The sequence below is a fragment of the Uloborus diversus genome, chromosome 9, assembly GCF_026930045.1.
Source record: "Uloborus diversus isolate 005 chromosome 9, Udiv.v.3.1, whole genome shotgun sequence".
In the NCBI taxonomy this organism is placed as follows: domain Eukaryota; kingdom Metazoa; phylum Arthropoda; class Arachnida; order Araneae; family Uloboridae; genus Uloborus; species Uloborus diversus.
This window is the reverse complement of record NC_072739.1, coordinates 80,996,390-81,012,221: the sequence shown is the minus strand read 5'-3', so window position 1 is coordinate 81,012,221 and position 15,832 is coordinate 80,996,390. Positions and strand designations below refer to the sequence as shown.

The 15,832-nt window shown below is 30.1% G+C and overlaps 1 protein-coding gene across 1 annotated transcript in view; it reads right to left on the bottom strand.

Annotated features, from left to right (window-relative positions):
• Nucleotides 1–238: 238 nt before the first annotated feature.
• Nucleotides 239–15,832, bottom strand: part of LOC129230345 (DNA damage-binding protein 2-like) — a gene marked incomplete at its 5' end in the record, with an annotated part of 46,197 nt that continues 30,603 nt past the window's right edge. The window contains 4 exons of the mRNA XM_054864742.1: nt 239–882; nt 3,212–3,333; nt 8,587–8,632; nt 15,373–15,525. Coding sequence (XP_054720717.1) covers nt 826–882; nt 3,212–3,333; nt 8,587–8,632; nt 15,373–15,525 — 378 coding nt within the window. The remainder of the gene's footprint in view (nt 883–3,211; nt 3,334–8,586; nt 8,633–15,372; nt 15,526–15,832) is intronic.

Genomic DNA, 15,832 nt, shown 5'->3' with positions numbered 1-15,832 from the left:
AACAAGATAAAATTCACTTCCTTCAGAAATTACAAAAAGCAAAATATTAAAAAGTAGATCATAAGCTCTAAAATATCAAGTATTAGTACAGGTAAAGAAATGGAAATAAAAAAAAATATACGCAGCAGAAAATTAAAACTTAGCTGATTAAGAGTATGTGGTTCAAAGTGTGTCAAAAAGGAAATTCCTGTAGTCAGCATAAAATAAAAATATTCATTTTTTGAAGTTTTATGCAAATTTTAATTCACAACAAAATATATTCAAGTAGAAAACTAAACTAAAAAACAAAGTATATAAGTATCAACACAAAAATATAAATTGAATTTCTTTCAACAATTACAAATCACAAAAAGTAAATGCCATTTACATGTATAGACAAGAAGAACATGCATAGTAGGGCTGGGCGATGTCGGATTTCTACATAGTAATGTATCGCCAACCTTACATTGCGATGCAAGTTTTTTTTTTACTTATAACTGCTTGTTTAAATTTTACATAATATATTCCAGATGAAAAAATATAAATTACCCTCATTACTACAAACAGATTCAAACATCAACAAGAGATTGTCAAAAAAATGTATAAAAAAAGCGTTGTAAAAAATAGTAATTAATATTACAGATTACAGACATGTGTTTTGAGATTACAATGAACCTATTTTTTCAACCCAAAAAGCTCATAGAAAGTCCTATTTGGTTGCGCATTTAACAAGGGGTTCCTCAAAATACCACAATAAGTATGTTTAAGTGAATTATAATAAGATAACCTTTGTTCATCAGTGTATTTCCCGTCAAGACTTTAAACAATTGCATTTCCTGCAAGTTTTTAGAAAAGTGGAGGTCTTCGATCGCTGTTGATACTTCCACACAGAGATGCCCAGAACTTGAATTTTTGGGAAGGGGAAATTTTTTAATTTGCCCGATTATGCTCTGTATTGTACTGAATCATATATAATAGTATGAACACAAAAATGTATCTAATTAGAAGAGACAATGAACATCTTTTTTTAAAAAGGCAATTTCAAAGTAGTCTCCAAATTAACCACAGCATAAGAAACAAAATTGTCGAATAAGAAGTTTTGGTAAGTCCAGTGACCTTCCATCGGGGTGCTCCAGCTTCCCCAGCATTTTGAAACAATAACAAGATTGAAATGACAATGATTGTGGACCAGTGTCTGAACATCAGTGCCTAGATTTGTAGTCGGTGCGATATCGATGCATCAGTTAAGAGAAAAATTCTAAGTCGGTTTAATGTTATGGTATGTACACCGGTTTTTTGCCCATCCCTAATGCAGATATTAATAAATAAAAAGAAATGAAACATTAACATCATTTATTTTATCTGGCAATAAGGAGTATATCTTTCTTTATTTCTCTAAAATTTGGCTTTATAAAAGTGTCATTCTCACAAAAAGGTCATTTTCATGTCCTTGTTATGTTTAATGACTCATATATATTTTAGGGGTTTAAATACTTTTCAATTAGATATTTACAATTCAATTTTTGAGTTCAATTAGTTTTCATGTCAGCAACGTTAAAATTTTATATAGCAATATGAATTGGCCTTCCCGTCAACATTGCTGATTCCAAGAAAAGTCTTTTCTGCTTAGGAAAAGATGAATATATTGTTAGGAAAACAATCCAATATTTCCTAACTCGAATTAACAGAAAAACAACTTTTTTTGGCTGTTGAAATAATTTGTTAATTATTGGTTTTTGCTTTCATATTAGTAGAGAAAAAAGAGAAACTCGCTAAATTGTGAAATTAGTTAAATTGAGGTTTGTTAAATCGAGTTCCGACTGTAATTACACAAAATCATATTATATGAAATAGGAAATATTTTATAGCAAATAATGTTATTTGAGAAAATATGAACATTGCTAACCTTGATTTGAATTGAAAAACTAGTACTATAAAAATTTTTCTAGACTGCAAAATATTAATATACAGGGTGTGATTGAAAAGTAACTGAACTTTTGCCACCGTGAGTTTTTCCAGGTGGCAAAAAAAAAAAGATTTTTGGTGGAAAATGTGCATCTGATTTTGTTCTTTCAGGCTCAACAAGAGTCAATGTGCTCCGAGCAGCGGTTGAGTTAATGTTGGGCTACGTGCGAAGGTTCTTCTTGCACTCCGTTACGTTTTCTGAGTGGTGGAAATGCAACAAACGAGATTAATCAGCATTACACAATCAATTTTTGCATAAAATTAAAAAAAATCTTAACCCAGACCCAGGAACTGTTTAAGGAAGCCTTTGGAAATGATGTTCTGTTCTGGACACAAATTTATGAATGGCACAAGGCGTTCAAAGATGGCCAGGAGGTTGCCGAAGACAAACACAAACAAAAAGGCATTCAACGTAAAAAAATGACGAAAAAGTCGACAGGTTCATGAATTCTTGAACATCGACCATTGGGCAAGCATCCAGGAGATGAGTGAAAATTAAATCTAACTTACTACAGCGTTCAAGAAATTGTGATGGAGGAATTGAGCACGAGCAAGTTATGCGCGAAACTGGTTCCCAAGGATTTGAGCAACAAGCAAAAGGAAACACGCGTGAAAATGAGTCATGAAGTGCGGGAACCCCAGACATCTCTCTTCCAGACTTCTTTTTGTTCCTGCTCATCAAAAGAAACCTGGAGGGAAGCCAATTTCAGTCGATATCGGACATTCAAATAAGTGTAACCAGCAATCTAAATGCCATCCCGTAAGACCGGTTTAAGAACAGTGGAAAAACCGCTACCGCTGGTGTATCGAAGCCCAAGAGATGTATTTCAAAGAATATTAACTACATCTGTCAAAAAGTTCAATAAACTTGTTGTTCCAGAAAAAGTTTGGTTACTTTTCAATCGCACCCTGTATTCCAAATATCAAAGACAATGTTTACAAAGTATGTTAATTGATTTACAAAATGCAGAATATGATGCAGAATATGTACATAATTTTCAAAACACATTTTTTCTCTCTCTTGTTAATAGGAATATTAATACAAAATTAATTTAATTTAGAAACTAAGACAGAAAATTGTCACATGAATACAAATGAAAATATCACTTAATAAATATACAGCTTTAAAACAATCAATGTGCGTATCTGTGTGAGGTGGGGGGGGGGTGAAATAATGAATTTACATAAATGAATTATGTAACAATGAAATGTACAACTGACAGACAGGTCATAATCAACATTTTGGAAACTTTGTAACGTTTTTAACCTTTTTATTTAATGCAGGCCTTCTTCCACGTTCTCCTCTTCTTGTGCCACTGACAGAACAAGGCAAACAGCTGTCAGAACTAGCATAGCATTCTTCTTTTTTCCAAAGAAGCAGTGAAGCTCCTGAAATTAGGAATAGCATAAGCAACAAGCTTTTATTAACTGAATTTAGAATTTATCAGATTCAAAAAATCTTTTGAAAAAATTGAACGTCAGAAAAACTTAAATTTGACAATGGATTCAGCTTAATGTTCAATGTCCATTACTGTGATTTAATTAATTAGTACATTTTATGGACATTCTGGAGTATTGGAACTAGATAAAAAAATAAGTATTAAGTAAGGAAATAAAAATTGTTTTTACAGCACGGACTATTACTAAATCTGGTATTTTTCGGCCATTCAAACACAGGATGAAAGTGTTTGAGCTTGAAATTAAAATAATGTACAGTTGACTCTTGCTAAACTGCCAATTTTAGTGATGGACAGAAAGTTGGTAGAAGTCGAGGGTGAGCAGTTTAATGAGTTTTGCTCCAATCCTGCACAAATTCATGTTTTTCATGAAAACATATTCTAAGACATGTATTTTCCTTTCCAAATGAATCTTGAAGAATAACTAACAGCAATTGGTTTTCCAGCAGTGTATCACCAATATTTCTTTGACAACTCCCCCCCCCCCCCAAAAAAAAAAAAAAAAAAAAAATTTGAAAAATTATTAGCAATATTCTGAAAATGTTTTATTCTGAAACACCCTAATTAGAATTTTTTCGAGAATGTTTCGATTGCCCCCCCCCCCAGGAACAGAAAAGGGTATAAAGAATGATTGCTTTCATAGCTGAGTAGTGAAAAGTCTAAATGAAAAGGTAGAGGAAGGTGGGAGAGTTGGTAAGAGCTAGGTAAAAATTCAATAAGAAGTTGGAAACAATGCTCCTTAGAGACTGAATGCAGCAGGGGGCGGATTAAACAGAAAGCAAAAAAAAAAAAAAAGCTGGACACTTTTACCTAGTGCACCTGGTGAATAATCTTTTTGCATTTGTATGGAGCATTAGTAGTAGGTGTGAGTGACACTTCAAGATTTCCCTCTGTGCTTGTCATGGACATTCACCCTCCTAAAAGGCTTCAAATTTGAATTGTTTGTCATGAACTTTCAATGCGGCGGTTTAGACAGTAATATTATCATACCGAGTATGAAAATCAGCGGCAGTTGGCAGACAGCGGTGTCGAAAGAGGGAATTTGTATTGCATTTTTCATAATTCTATTGAAGATAATGTTCTTTAGAACTCATTCAAAGCTTGCTATTTAAACTGCGAGTGAATTTTATGCAAAATTTACATGAAAAGCTTTTTTATTCTCTATATTGTTTTAATTTGTGTACGCAAGAAAGCTTTTGTACAAACAAGAAATTATAGCTGTACCTCAGAGCCAGACTGACGTAAGTCCAAAAATTACGATTTTCTGTTTATTAGTGCATTGTATGTAGAAGCCTATTCTGCATCAAGCAATGTGAATGTAATTCTTATTAAAAAATCATTTTCAATTCAGGCAGATATCAGGGTTGGCTTTTGGACCGTCTAAAAATGGTTTAGGACAGGACAGGTGGTTTTTACTAGCCAAAACTTTCTAAAAATGTCCAAAAGTGTCTTAAACTGCACTAAAGCTAAAGGTGTATAATCTAATCAATTCGTATTTACAGCAATATTCGTAATGCATAAATATTTTTCTCTGAAATGTTCATTTTAAAAATATTTAACTTAAATTGCCAATAACTCTATTACATAAAAACTTCCTTATGTAACAGTTGGTAGAGTGATGAAAGAAAATTCACAGCACTACCAAGACAACTAATTTCAGTTCCATTTATAACTCAAAGAAATGTTATTAAATGTGTAATATTTAGGTGCAAAAAAAAAAAAAAAAAAAAAGCCTTATTTTTTAAAAATGGTTTTTGTATTTAGTTTTACATGATGTCTTAACAAAAATTCTTTTTTAAATCATAGACTAAAAAACAATAAATTGATGATTAAATATACGCAGTTATATTTTAAAACTTCTGCAATATCTTTTATAAATTCACACTTTTAATATAATACATTCTGTGACTACAATAAACAAAAACTGCAGTAGCTTGACAATTTTTAGAAACAAATTATTGGTCTTTTTCTGAAGTAGTTTGGTGGTAATTTAGTTTTAGATCATGAAAGCATCAAGGTTAAGAAAATAAATTCTTCACAAAGCTGTAAAAGACTCACAAATACATATTTCTCCCCTTCAGTTTGAAAATTATCAATTGTTACATTTAAGTCAATTATTTCACTATATTTTGAACACTTTCTTCTGCACACATGCATAAATGTCAAAAAATTTGGTTACTATAATGAAAAAAAAAAAAAAAAACACCAAAAAAAAACCTCACGCATTCAAAAATTGACATTTTTATGGAGAATTCAACTTCTATGTAATTAGATTAAAATCAGCTGTAAAAAAAAGTTGCAAATACAGTAAACTCTCAATAACTCCAAGTCCCAAGGGAGTGGCTAAAACGTTCGAGTTATGGGAAGTTACCACAACAGTTCATGAGTTTGGAACCCATTGAAAACTTTGAGACGTAGGAATATTCGCGTTATAAGCTTCGAGTTATCGAGATTCGACTGTATATATTTATACTTGAATACTCACATTGAATAAATATTCAATATAAAACATAAATTCGACACATTTTGTTCTGTTTTTGATATTTTCTCACAAAATACAGTTTCTCTAAAAATGTTATTTTGGACACTTTCAGACAGTTTTAGGCACAAGGGTTTTAGATCACGGTCTTTACTGTGGTTTTTATTATAATGTCCAAAACCTTGCCAACCCTGGTAGATATTGTTGTAGAAACAATGTATTGCATAATTTTCATTCCTAAACTTTTTTCATACAGAATAATACTCATTTTGCCTATAATACAACACAAACGAATATTTATTCAAAATATAACGTGTGAAGAATGTAACTCTAAAATGGAATATTTTAGAGATAGACTCGTTTAGTTTTTCGGATTGAGATACCAGTCTAAATATTAGTCGAATAAGTAAGCACTGGTGCTTGGTATTAAAATTAAAACTTCTATCAACAAATTTTCCACATGGATAAAATAAATGTTTTTTTATTTGCTTTGTGCAAAACTTATTCTTTTCTTCTCTATTTCGAAAAACTTTTTATGCAAGGGCTTTGAATTTCTAATCCACAATCTTTTTGTGTGACGGAAGTGACATAGTTGTTTTTTACTTGTTGCAAAAAATAATGAGAAATGATAGTAATTATAAAGGTAATTTTGTTATTAAATTTAACAAACTAACTTCAAGATTAAACTTCAGCAAGTATACATTTGTGGATTTTGGGCATTTTAAACTTTTTAAATAATGTAGGTTTTAGAAGATTTCTTTGATTCAAGTCAAGTCATCAGTTTAAAAGCAAAATTCACATTAAGTTCTACCATGAATTTAGTTTAATTACTTTTATTAACAAAACTAACTTTAAAACTTATTTTTCATTGTTTTGAAATCAAAAATAGGATTTCAAAAAGTTAGTTTTCATGTTGTTTATAATCTATTTTCTTCATTGAAATATACAATTCTGTTATGAATAGGTCCAAGTCAGGTACAGAAAGAACCAGGGGGTGTCTCCATATATGCAGTATACTCTCAAACTTTTTTTAGACAAATAGCGTATACTTTCAAGCTTCAAAAACTTTCATATTATGACATATTGTATACATGATCGCATACACATATTGTACGTAATGGATTACGGGGAGTAAACCCTCAGAAAAATTGATGAGAACATCACTGGAAAGAACAAAACCTTTGTGTGGGAGAAAACATGTGGGTGAAGTGCCAGTTCAGTGTCAAAAAAAAAAAAAAAAAAAAGAATCAGTCAAAAGTTTCATTTCTGTCGTGGGTCTTTACGCTCCCCTCCCTCCCATTTTTTTGAATCACACACATCAGAACATCTTTTTTCAGATAGCTACCAACAAATGTAAACTTCTTTAGATAAAAGAATTTCAATTGTAAGAAATGTTTAACCAATAAGGCTTCTCCCATGAACCTTTTTGACTTTCATTCCACAAATTAGTGTCAAAAATAACAAAATATTCTTGTACAAATTACAAAATATTAAATGGCGACAAGAAATTAAATTATTTCAAAACATACATTTCATTTGTTTTGCATTAAACTAAACATTCAAAAGAGGTAGTTTGTTTCAAGAGGTTACATTCGTTCCGAACAACGAATCCGGCCTCCATAGTGTGTTCAAAAGGATTATTGAATTTCTAAAAAATAAAAATATCAAAGCGCTCAAAATGTCCCTAGCGAAAACAAGGGATCTTCGGTGGAAGGCTGCCCATTAGTGCCCTGTGACGTAAGCTCGTGACGTTTCAGAAGAGCACACTTTTGCGCGTGGATTTTAAAAAATTCTTTAAAAATCAATCACAGTGTTTTAAAATTCGGCGATGGTGAATTTTTTAGTTTTGAGGGTCAATTAACAATATCCAATAGCCAAAATATGAACATTTAATAGGTTGCAACTTCCCTATTTGTTACTTTTGTCAGGCTAAGTGATTGTTCAAATAATTTAATAAAAATGCAAACTTTTAAATGCACTCTAAACAACTCTTGGGAAGAGAATAAAGCACAATTTTTCTTTTTATACTGCCATAAAAATGGAAGGGAAAATATAACGTTCTGTGATGTACGTAACAGGCCATTCAACACAGAATTAAAATTAGGCTCAACAAGAAAAAAAAATTTAAAAACCCAATGAAAGAAATTAAAGAAACTGAAAGCTCAAAATATAAGCAATAATCAACAAAAATATCATTAACATCAAATGTAGGATTATTCCATGCAGTCATCCATCTTGAAACGACTGTTACTAGATTTGAAAATTTAGAAAGTTATTTGTAAAATGATGAGTAACACATTCATGTCGTTGCTAAAAATTCGAATGGGCGTATCTAAAAAAAATCGAAAAATGAGTTACGACCACCACAGAAATGTCTAAAGTCAATTTTATAATATGACCAATGGGCATCTTTACAATAAATAGTAAAAAAGTTACAGTCCCTCACACTGGTGGTGGTTCTAAAGCGATACAGTAAACTGGAAATCTTTTAATCAGTTTACTGCAAAATGCTTAAAAGTGAGATACGCCCATTCGTCTTTTTAGTGACGATATTGATTTAGTTTGAATTTTCGGCTTACAAATTGAGATTTTCGTGGAATGACCCATACATTCTATTCATTATAAAAAACTTAATGCACAAAATAAGCACATTTGAGCAAGAATAGAATTATCAAATGATACTTTTTCTCAATTAAATTTACTTACCAGTTGCAGATATCATAGCATCTCCAGAAGAGTTGAAGACATTAAGCTGAAAAGACAAAAAGAAGGCATTCATCATTATTGCTATCCAATATCAGAATTGTCACTGATGTACTATAACACGAGTAACAGCTTGAAATTGAAAAGTAGAATGTAAAAACTTGTGTCCACAAGTCTTACCAGATACATAAATTTGAACCTTGAATTAAAATATTGTCAACCCCGCTTAATTGAATATCGTCAGTTCCAAGAAATATTATTCAATTTAGCGGGGTATTTGATTAAACAGGGAATTTTTTTTACCTTTTTGAATTGACAGCATTTGTCTTAAAATGTAAAAATAATAAATCAATAGCTTTTTAAAGGAAATAATTAATGTTATTGGTAAAAAGGTTTTTAAATAAGCTAAATAAACAACAAAATAGTTTAATAATTAGTATATATGGGTCATTCTTCAAAAAGTGTAACTTTTCTGTCACATACCTTTTACAGAAAAACCTTTAAGAAACAATTCATTTAACAATGCTTTTTAATTTCATCAAAAATATATCTATTTAAACCTGTCAACAACTTTTTAATAATATTTTTTATTTTAGTATATTTGGTATAGAGGTTCATAACATGTGAATTCTCCCCTCCGTGGCATGTCACACACCTTGTGTGACAGTTTATGCTGCTTAATAACTTATTTAATTAAAAGTATATATTTATTTATTTGTTATTCCTTTCACAAGTGTCTCAAATACTAATTGTTTAAGTATATTTAATTTTTTAACATTGTGTTTTAGTTCGTTTTTTTTTTTTTTTTTTTTTTTTTTAAAGGATAAGTAGTCATGTCACACAAAAAACTCTCATCTCCGTTACCTAAACACAAAATGCCATTCCTCATTAACACGTGGCAGTAATGACATCAAATTTTATTTTCCATGATACAAGGGAGCCCCCTTGTTTATTTTCAGCCATAGTTGAAGCTGTGAGATTTCGTCGAAAAACAAGAAGATAGATTTTGCTTTAAAAACTTATTGTGGTTATGCTGACTTCTCACCTCCGTGAACTTGAATTTTAGGGATGTAAATTAATGTAAAAAAGAAGTGAACATGTTTTCATATGCTTAACATGTGCAGATTGTAGCAACGAAGAAAAAAAAATTCCATGAAAAATGTATCTATTAAGTCTATATTAATGGAAAGATCCTCACCTCCGTAAATCTCACCTCCGTGACAGACCTTATCAATGTCTTTATTTCTGAGGTGAAGATAACTGATGGAGGGGAAATATATCAATAATAGGCATTTTACCAAAATTATAAATTGCCAGTATATCCTCAAATTTACTAAATACTATTTTCTAACATACATTTGAAACTACTAATTAAGTCGTACTTTAATTAAGAGAGCTTAATATTATATTCTCACTAATCATTAAATTAGCTGATTGTTGGCATAATTAACAAAATTACTACTTTGATATTAAATTGGCCTCTATTTTTAAATATTAAAAGTTTTTTTTTTATTTCTGTCAACAAGGCATTTATTTATTTATTTATTTATAAGTAAAATAATTGGTATTTAGCTGGGCCATTGTTTATGGTTACTTCTAGTAGGTAGCACTTTCATGTAAGAATAAAAAAAATAAAAAAGGTTTCGAAATCGAAGAATATTTGAGTTCAAAAGTTACGTTTTCTGGCGAATGAGTCATATATTACAAGTACATATGAAAATTACAAAAAGTAACTTACAACTTGAGTTATGAATCTTTGATTTGTCAACTTTTTCCAGAACATCATTTTTAAAAAATTCTATAATAGGGGATTGCTTGCTCAAGGTCTTTTGGGAACACTTTTCTGACTCCCTTTTTTTCCTCCTTATCTACAGTATCTTACATTTAACATTTAGCATTGCCAACAATGTGTATATTTATTTTTGTTATTCAGTTTAATTATCGACACAATTTTTTTTTATTTTAAATAATGAAGAAGACAAAAGAAATTTGATAGAATAGTGAAAATGTTTTGATGGATTATGAATGTTAATGTTTCCGCCCGTTGTCAGCAATAAATATTACTTCAATTGTTCTAACTTATTTATTTATTTTTTTCTAATTTATTCAGAATTTTTCTCAGCAAAAATATTTGCGAAAGCTGATTAGTATTATTCGATTATCCAAGGAAATTATTTGATGAAGCGGGGATCTTTAACATTGCGTCTATGGGGAAATATTCAGTTCTGGGAGGTTTTATTCATATAAGCGAGGTATTTGTTTATTCGTTATAGTGGGGCAGACAGCATTACAAGTTCAAAAAAAAAAAAAAAAAAAAAATTCCATCTGTTCAGAGTATTTAATGCTATTCATCTTCTTTTTAGTTTTAGAGTCTCCATTTTTCTCTCCCCTCCACCTCCACCTTTAAAGAACATAAGCTCACAAGGATGTCTGTGCTTGATAGAATAAGGTTTAATAACACTCAGTGGTAACTCTGAATATTAAAAAAACAATAAAGAAAATATTTTTTATGAAATTGGAATACATTTTGTAGAATAGTTTAGCTAACATCACACATGGAGCTAAAAGAGCTACACAATTGGATAATTTCACAGGATGTTTTAGAAAAGTGCTGCTCCATTATTTTTATTTCCTTCAATTCTCATATTCCTAAAAGGTGAAAGATGGTTAAACCATTTTTTCTCTCTTGCCCTTCATCAAAAGTCATTTTGTAGTCAAAATTGGGATTTTTAGACCTTTACATTTTGATCTACTTCTATTTAAATAACAATTATGACTACTAATTTTACATTTCTATATCAAAGTACATAAGATAATGGTCTCACACACAAGTTGAATAGCTAAAACTTAGCAATTAAAAAAATAGTGACAGCCCAAATTTCAAGGTCAAACCCAAATGTTTTACTGGTTTCTATGGTTGAAAGTAGTTCAAAGTCAAGAGTAGAGAAAAATTAAAATGGCTTTAACTATCATGTAGCTTTTAGACATCTGAATATTATAAGAGATATAGAAAGGTTGAGCAGTCATTCCATGAATCTGGGTGGTTCAACTCAATTATGAAAAAAGAACAAGAGTCAGATTTATTACCATCGACAGAAAAAACACCTATTTTTTATTCAAATACCTATACCTATTAATTACCTATTTAACGATCTTCCCACCCCTTTTTTCCTTTGAGGATAACTCAAAAAGTCTCTACTCTTTTTGCTCATCACAATATCTTTACTAATAATAAAGCTGAAAGTCTCTCTGTCCAGAGGATGTCTGTAGGATGTCTGTATCTCTGTGACGCGCATAGTGCTTAGACCGTTTGGCCGATTTTCATGAAATTTGGCACAAAGTTAGTTTGTAGCATGAGGGTGTGCACCTCGAAGCGATTTTACGAAAATTCGATGTGGTTACTTTTCTATTCCAATTTTAAGAATAAAAATTATCATAAGATGGACGAGTAAATTATGAAATTATCATAATGTGGAACTGTAACATGGGCACAAGCCAATTGACGAGATACGAAATTATCATAACGTGGAACCATAACATGGGTACAAGCCAATTGGTGAGAAAATTCACCATACATTATTTGAAAATATACAGGCAAACCAAAAGACCTTTTAATTTTTCTATTACGGACAAAGTCATGCGGGTACCACTAGTACAAAATAAAGGGAGTATAAAAGCATCTGATTCTGTTATAGACAAAAAACATTTATACACCAAACGCGTTTGTTCTACCATGGGCCGCATATTTGTTTCGGCTAGATGATAGCAAAGGCCTCTTTCATGCTGAACAACCTCAGAAAATAGATATCTAAAAAAAGTTTATTTATTATTTTCATTTCATGGCCCTTTTTGTTTGGCACTATTGCTCCCCAGCACCCACGATGAGGACCTTGCTGCCTAACTACGGTAAAGTGAACAGTTACTAAATACTAAAACACTTAAACTGCTATAAAATCTCTACACCAAGAATGAGTTACAAATATTGCCAATGCAGAATGGACCAGATATACAGAAAACAACATGATATAAATAGCTTTTTAAATATTTAAAACCTTTATCAGGGTTCATACTCTACTTTGAAAATTAAAAGTAAGGAGTTTTTAAGGAGTTCATTTTACTTTTTAAGGACTAGTTACTTGTTTAAAGATGCATTTTTTAAAACGTATTTCAGAAAAATATGTACAACTCTATTATTTATTTTTGCTTTCATACAATATATTGAATGCACAAACATACTAAATTTATAGTAAAATATACATTTACTGCTTCTTAGACGTGAGCTGTCTCTGAATCAAATTCAAAGACAAATATGTTTTCTTTTGAAAATTAATAAAAAAATAAGTGATATTGATTGTGGAAATTAGTATTTTCTCAAAAACAAAACAGGTACTAACAATTTCCTAACCAAAAAAATAAAGACTTTAAAAAATAAAATAATTGTTAAAATAAAAACTATAATAAGCGGACTGAAAGTAGTAGAGGCAAAAATAACTTCCAACTATCAAAATAATTGAAATATTTACATGATACAAAAGGACTAATTTCAAACACAACAAACAATTTTTGGCAAAGCTTGTGTTTGATTTTGGCATAGAAACATAAGGTTGCTCATATGAGACTGAAATACAGAAAATTCAATTTAAATGTTATGGATCGTTTTGAATAAAATATACAAATTATTTCAATTTTCAAAATAGATAAACATTTTTTAGTCCATTTCAAAACTTTTGTGTGACTCTGTGCTGATAAACATAGAAAACTGACAAATTTTAAAAGTTTTTTTTCTAAAAAGTATGAAAATTATAATTCTAGGAAATAGTGGTATCACTGTTTAGCTATTGCTCTTTCATCTATTGTATAAAATATGCTATGTTTATTCATGTTCAGTAATTAATATCTACAAATTTAAAAAAAAAAAATCGATTTAAATTTTAAAAAAAGTCAGACTTTTTTTTAAAAATAAATAAAAAAGTTATAAACCCTGCCAATTACAGCTGTTATGTATGTATTGAAACGCTTAAAGAAGTTGAAACAAAAATTAATTTCAGCCAGTGATTCCGTACTTAACTTTCTGACATTCAACACTCTTAAAAACTTTTCAATTTAATGATTTTAATAAATATACAAAATGAACTTGCCTCTTCAAAAGGCATAATAAACATCATAAATGCAAAAAATCTTAAACCCGTGGCGGATGCAAAGAGATTGCGATTTTCAAAGTGAAAACGATAAAAGTATAAAGAACGGCACATAAAAGAACTTATTTAAGTAAATTATTTTAGAATTGCATTTTAGAGCTCTACAATAAACGTTTTATTAATAACAATCGACGTAATTGAAGCAAAAATCAAATTAAACTAGTGATTTCAATTTTAACTTGGCTTGATTTACATTTGGCTTGAAAATTCAACTTTGTGATTTTTATAGGAAAAAAAAGAAATTTCATTTGTTTGCCCTCCAAAAAAGCATAATCAGCATTTAAAAAAAAATCGATTCTCATATTGGATGCAAAGAGATAGCATTAATCAAAATGCAAACATCAAAAGTCTAAAAACGGCAGATAAAAGAATTTATTAAAGTAAAAAAAATTCGAATGGTACTTGAAAAAGTCTACAAGGTGTTATATTGTTAATAATTATCGGTATAGACGTCAGAAATTTGGATGTGGGGAAGAAAATACTCGAACGAAAAAAGTGGATTTCCGGTATTAACAAATGAAAAAATAGCAGAATTCCTGTAAAATTCGGTATAACGTAATCACTTGTAACGGATTGGCGATAGAAGAAAATCTTTAAGGTCATGTAGAACAAAGAAATAAGGAGTTTGTAAGGAGATAATAGCAAAATTCAGGAGTTTTAAGGTCATTATTTTCTTTTCTTAAAAGGCAGGAGTTTGTAAGGAGTGTACGAACCCTGTTTATGTAAAAGTTTAATGTAAAAGTTATGTGTGAGTCATAATTTTTACATAATTCATTAACAGTGAACTAAAAACCAAAGCTTTAAAATATATCTGCATAACATAAAAAAGGCTTTAAAATAAGGATATTAGAATCTAATTCCTAATAACTCTACAAACTGGATTTCTTTTTATGAAAAAGAGAGAAGAAAATTTAAGTGCTGAATTGCAAATGAAGTTCATTTTTCTTAAAAAAACATCCAAACTTATAGCACATTTACAGACTTTTTTGCCTTATTCCTTTTCCCCCTAAGTATATCTTGCTAAACGTGTTTGATTGGTATAAATCAGCACCAATGCACTTGATTCAAATTTAGTGACTGAATATTTTAGTATAATTTTGTTTTTAAAACCTCTAACTGATAAAAGAGATTTTCTTTATTAACTTTCATTTTATCTTTTATCCACCCCCCTCCTCCTATTCTTTTTATTTTTTTTAAGTTTCACAGAATGAATTATATTTATGGTCAAAAATATATTAGCCAATGAAGGATTATGAAGTAATGAGGATGGTTAGCACATATTTATTGCATTCTAAATCTGGAGAGTTAGCAACTTTGCTTGCTATGAGTATTAACTTGATGACATTGGGCTTCCGATTAGAAAAAGGATGGCCAAAAATTCATTATTAGGCCTTATTTAATTTTATTCGATTTTTTATTATATTTATTCGATTTTTTAAGTCTTCAATTAATTTTTAGTAATTTTTATGAAATTCACAGATTTTCCTTCAAATTTCAAAGTTATGTTGCTACTCTGTTCACCATGCTCCTAAAAAATCTGTTCCACTAAAAGAAATTCCAAGATCCTTACTTTACAGTAACAACAACTTACCGAGTGAATTTTGTTCAATTTTGAATCTTTCCTGTAAAGAACATTTCCCGTGCTGCCATCAAAAAAATCTATAGTGCGTGAATCAGCTTGCTGAAAGTTGTCGTCAGGATAACGTCCTGCCACCACAATATCAGCAAGAGGAAACCATGTTGCCTATAAATGATAGTCAAAATAAGAAATCTAATCAACAATTTTCCCTGTAAAAAAAAAATTCTGTCATTCAGCAATTTTCTAAAGATCTTAACTTCTAGATCTTGTTGATAAATGATAATGAAACCAACAATCATGCAAATGTGACGTGTATGCAAGGCACAGTACAGGTTTCATGATATAAAATAGCCAATTTTTTATTACAAATTGCTAAAAACCTTCATACTAGTGACACAATAATGATAAAATAAGACTCCTTCAGCAAAAAAAAAAAAAAAATAGTGTCAGAGTTGCATCTTTGGAAAAAAGA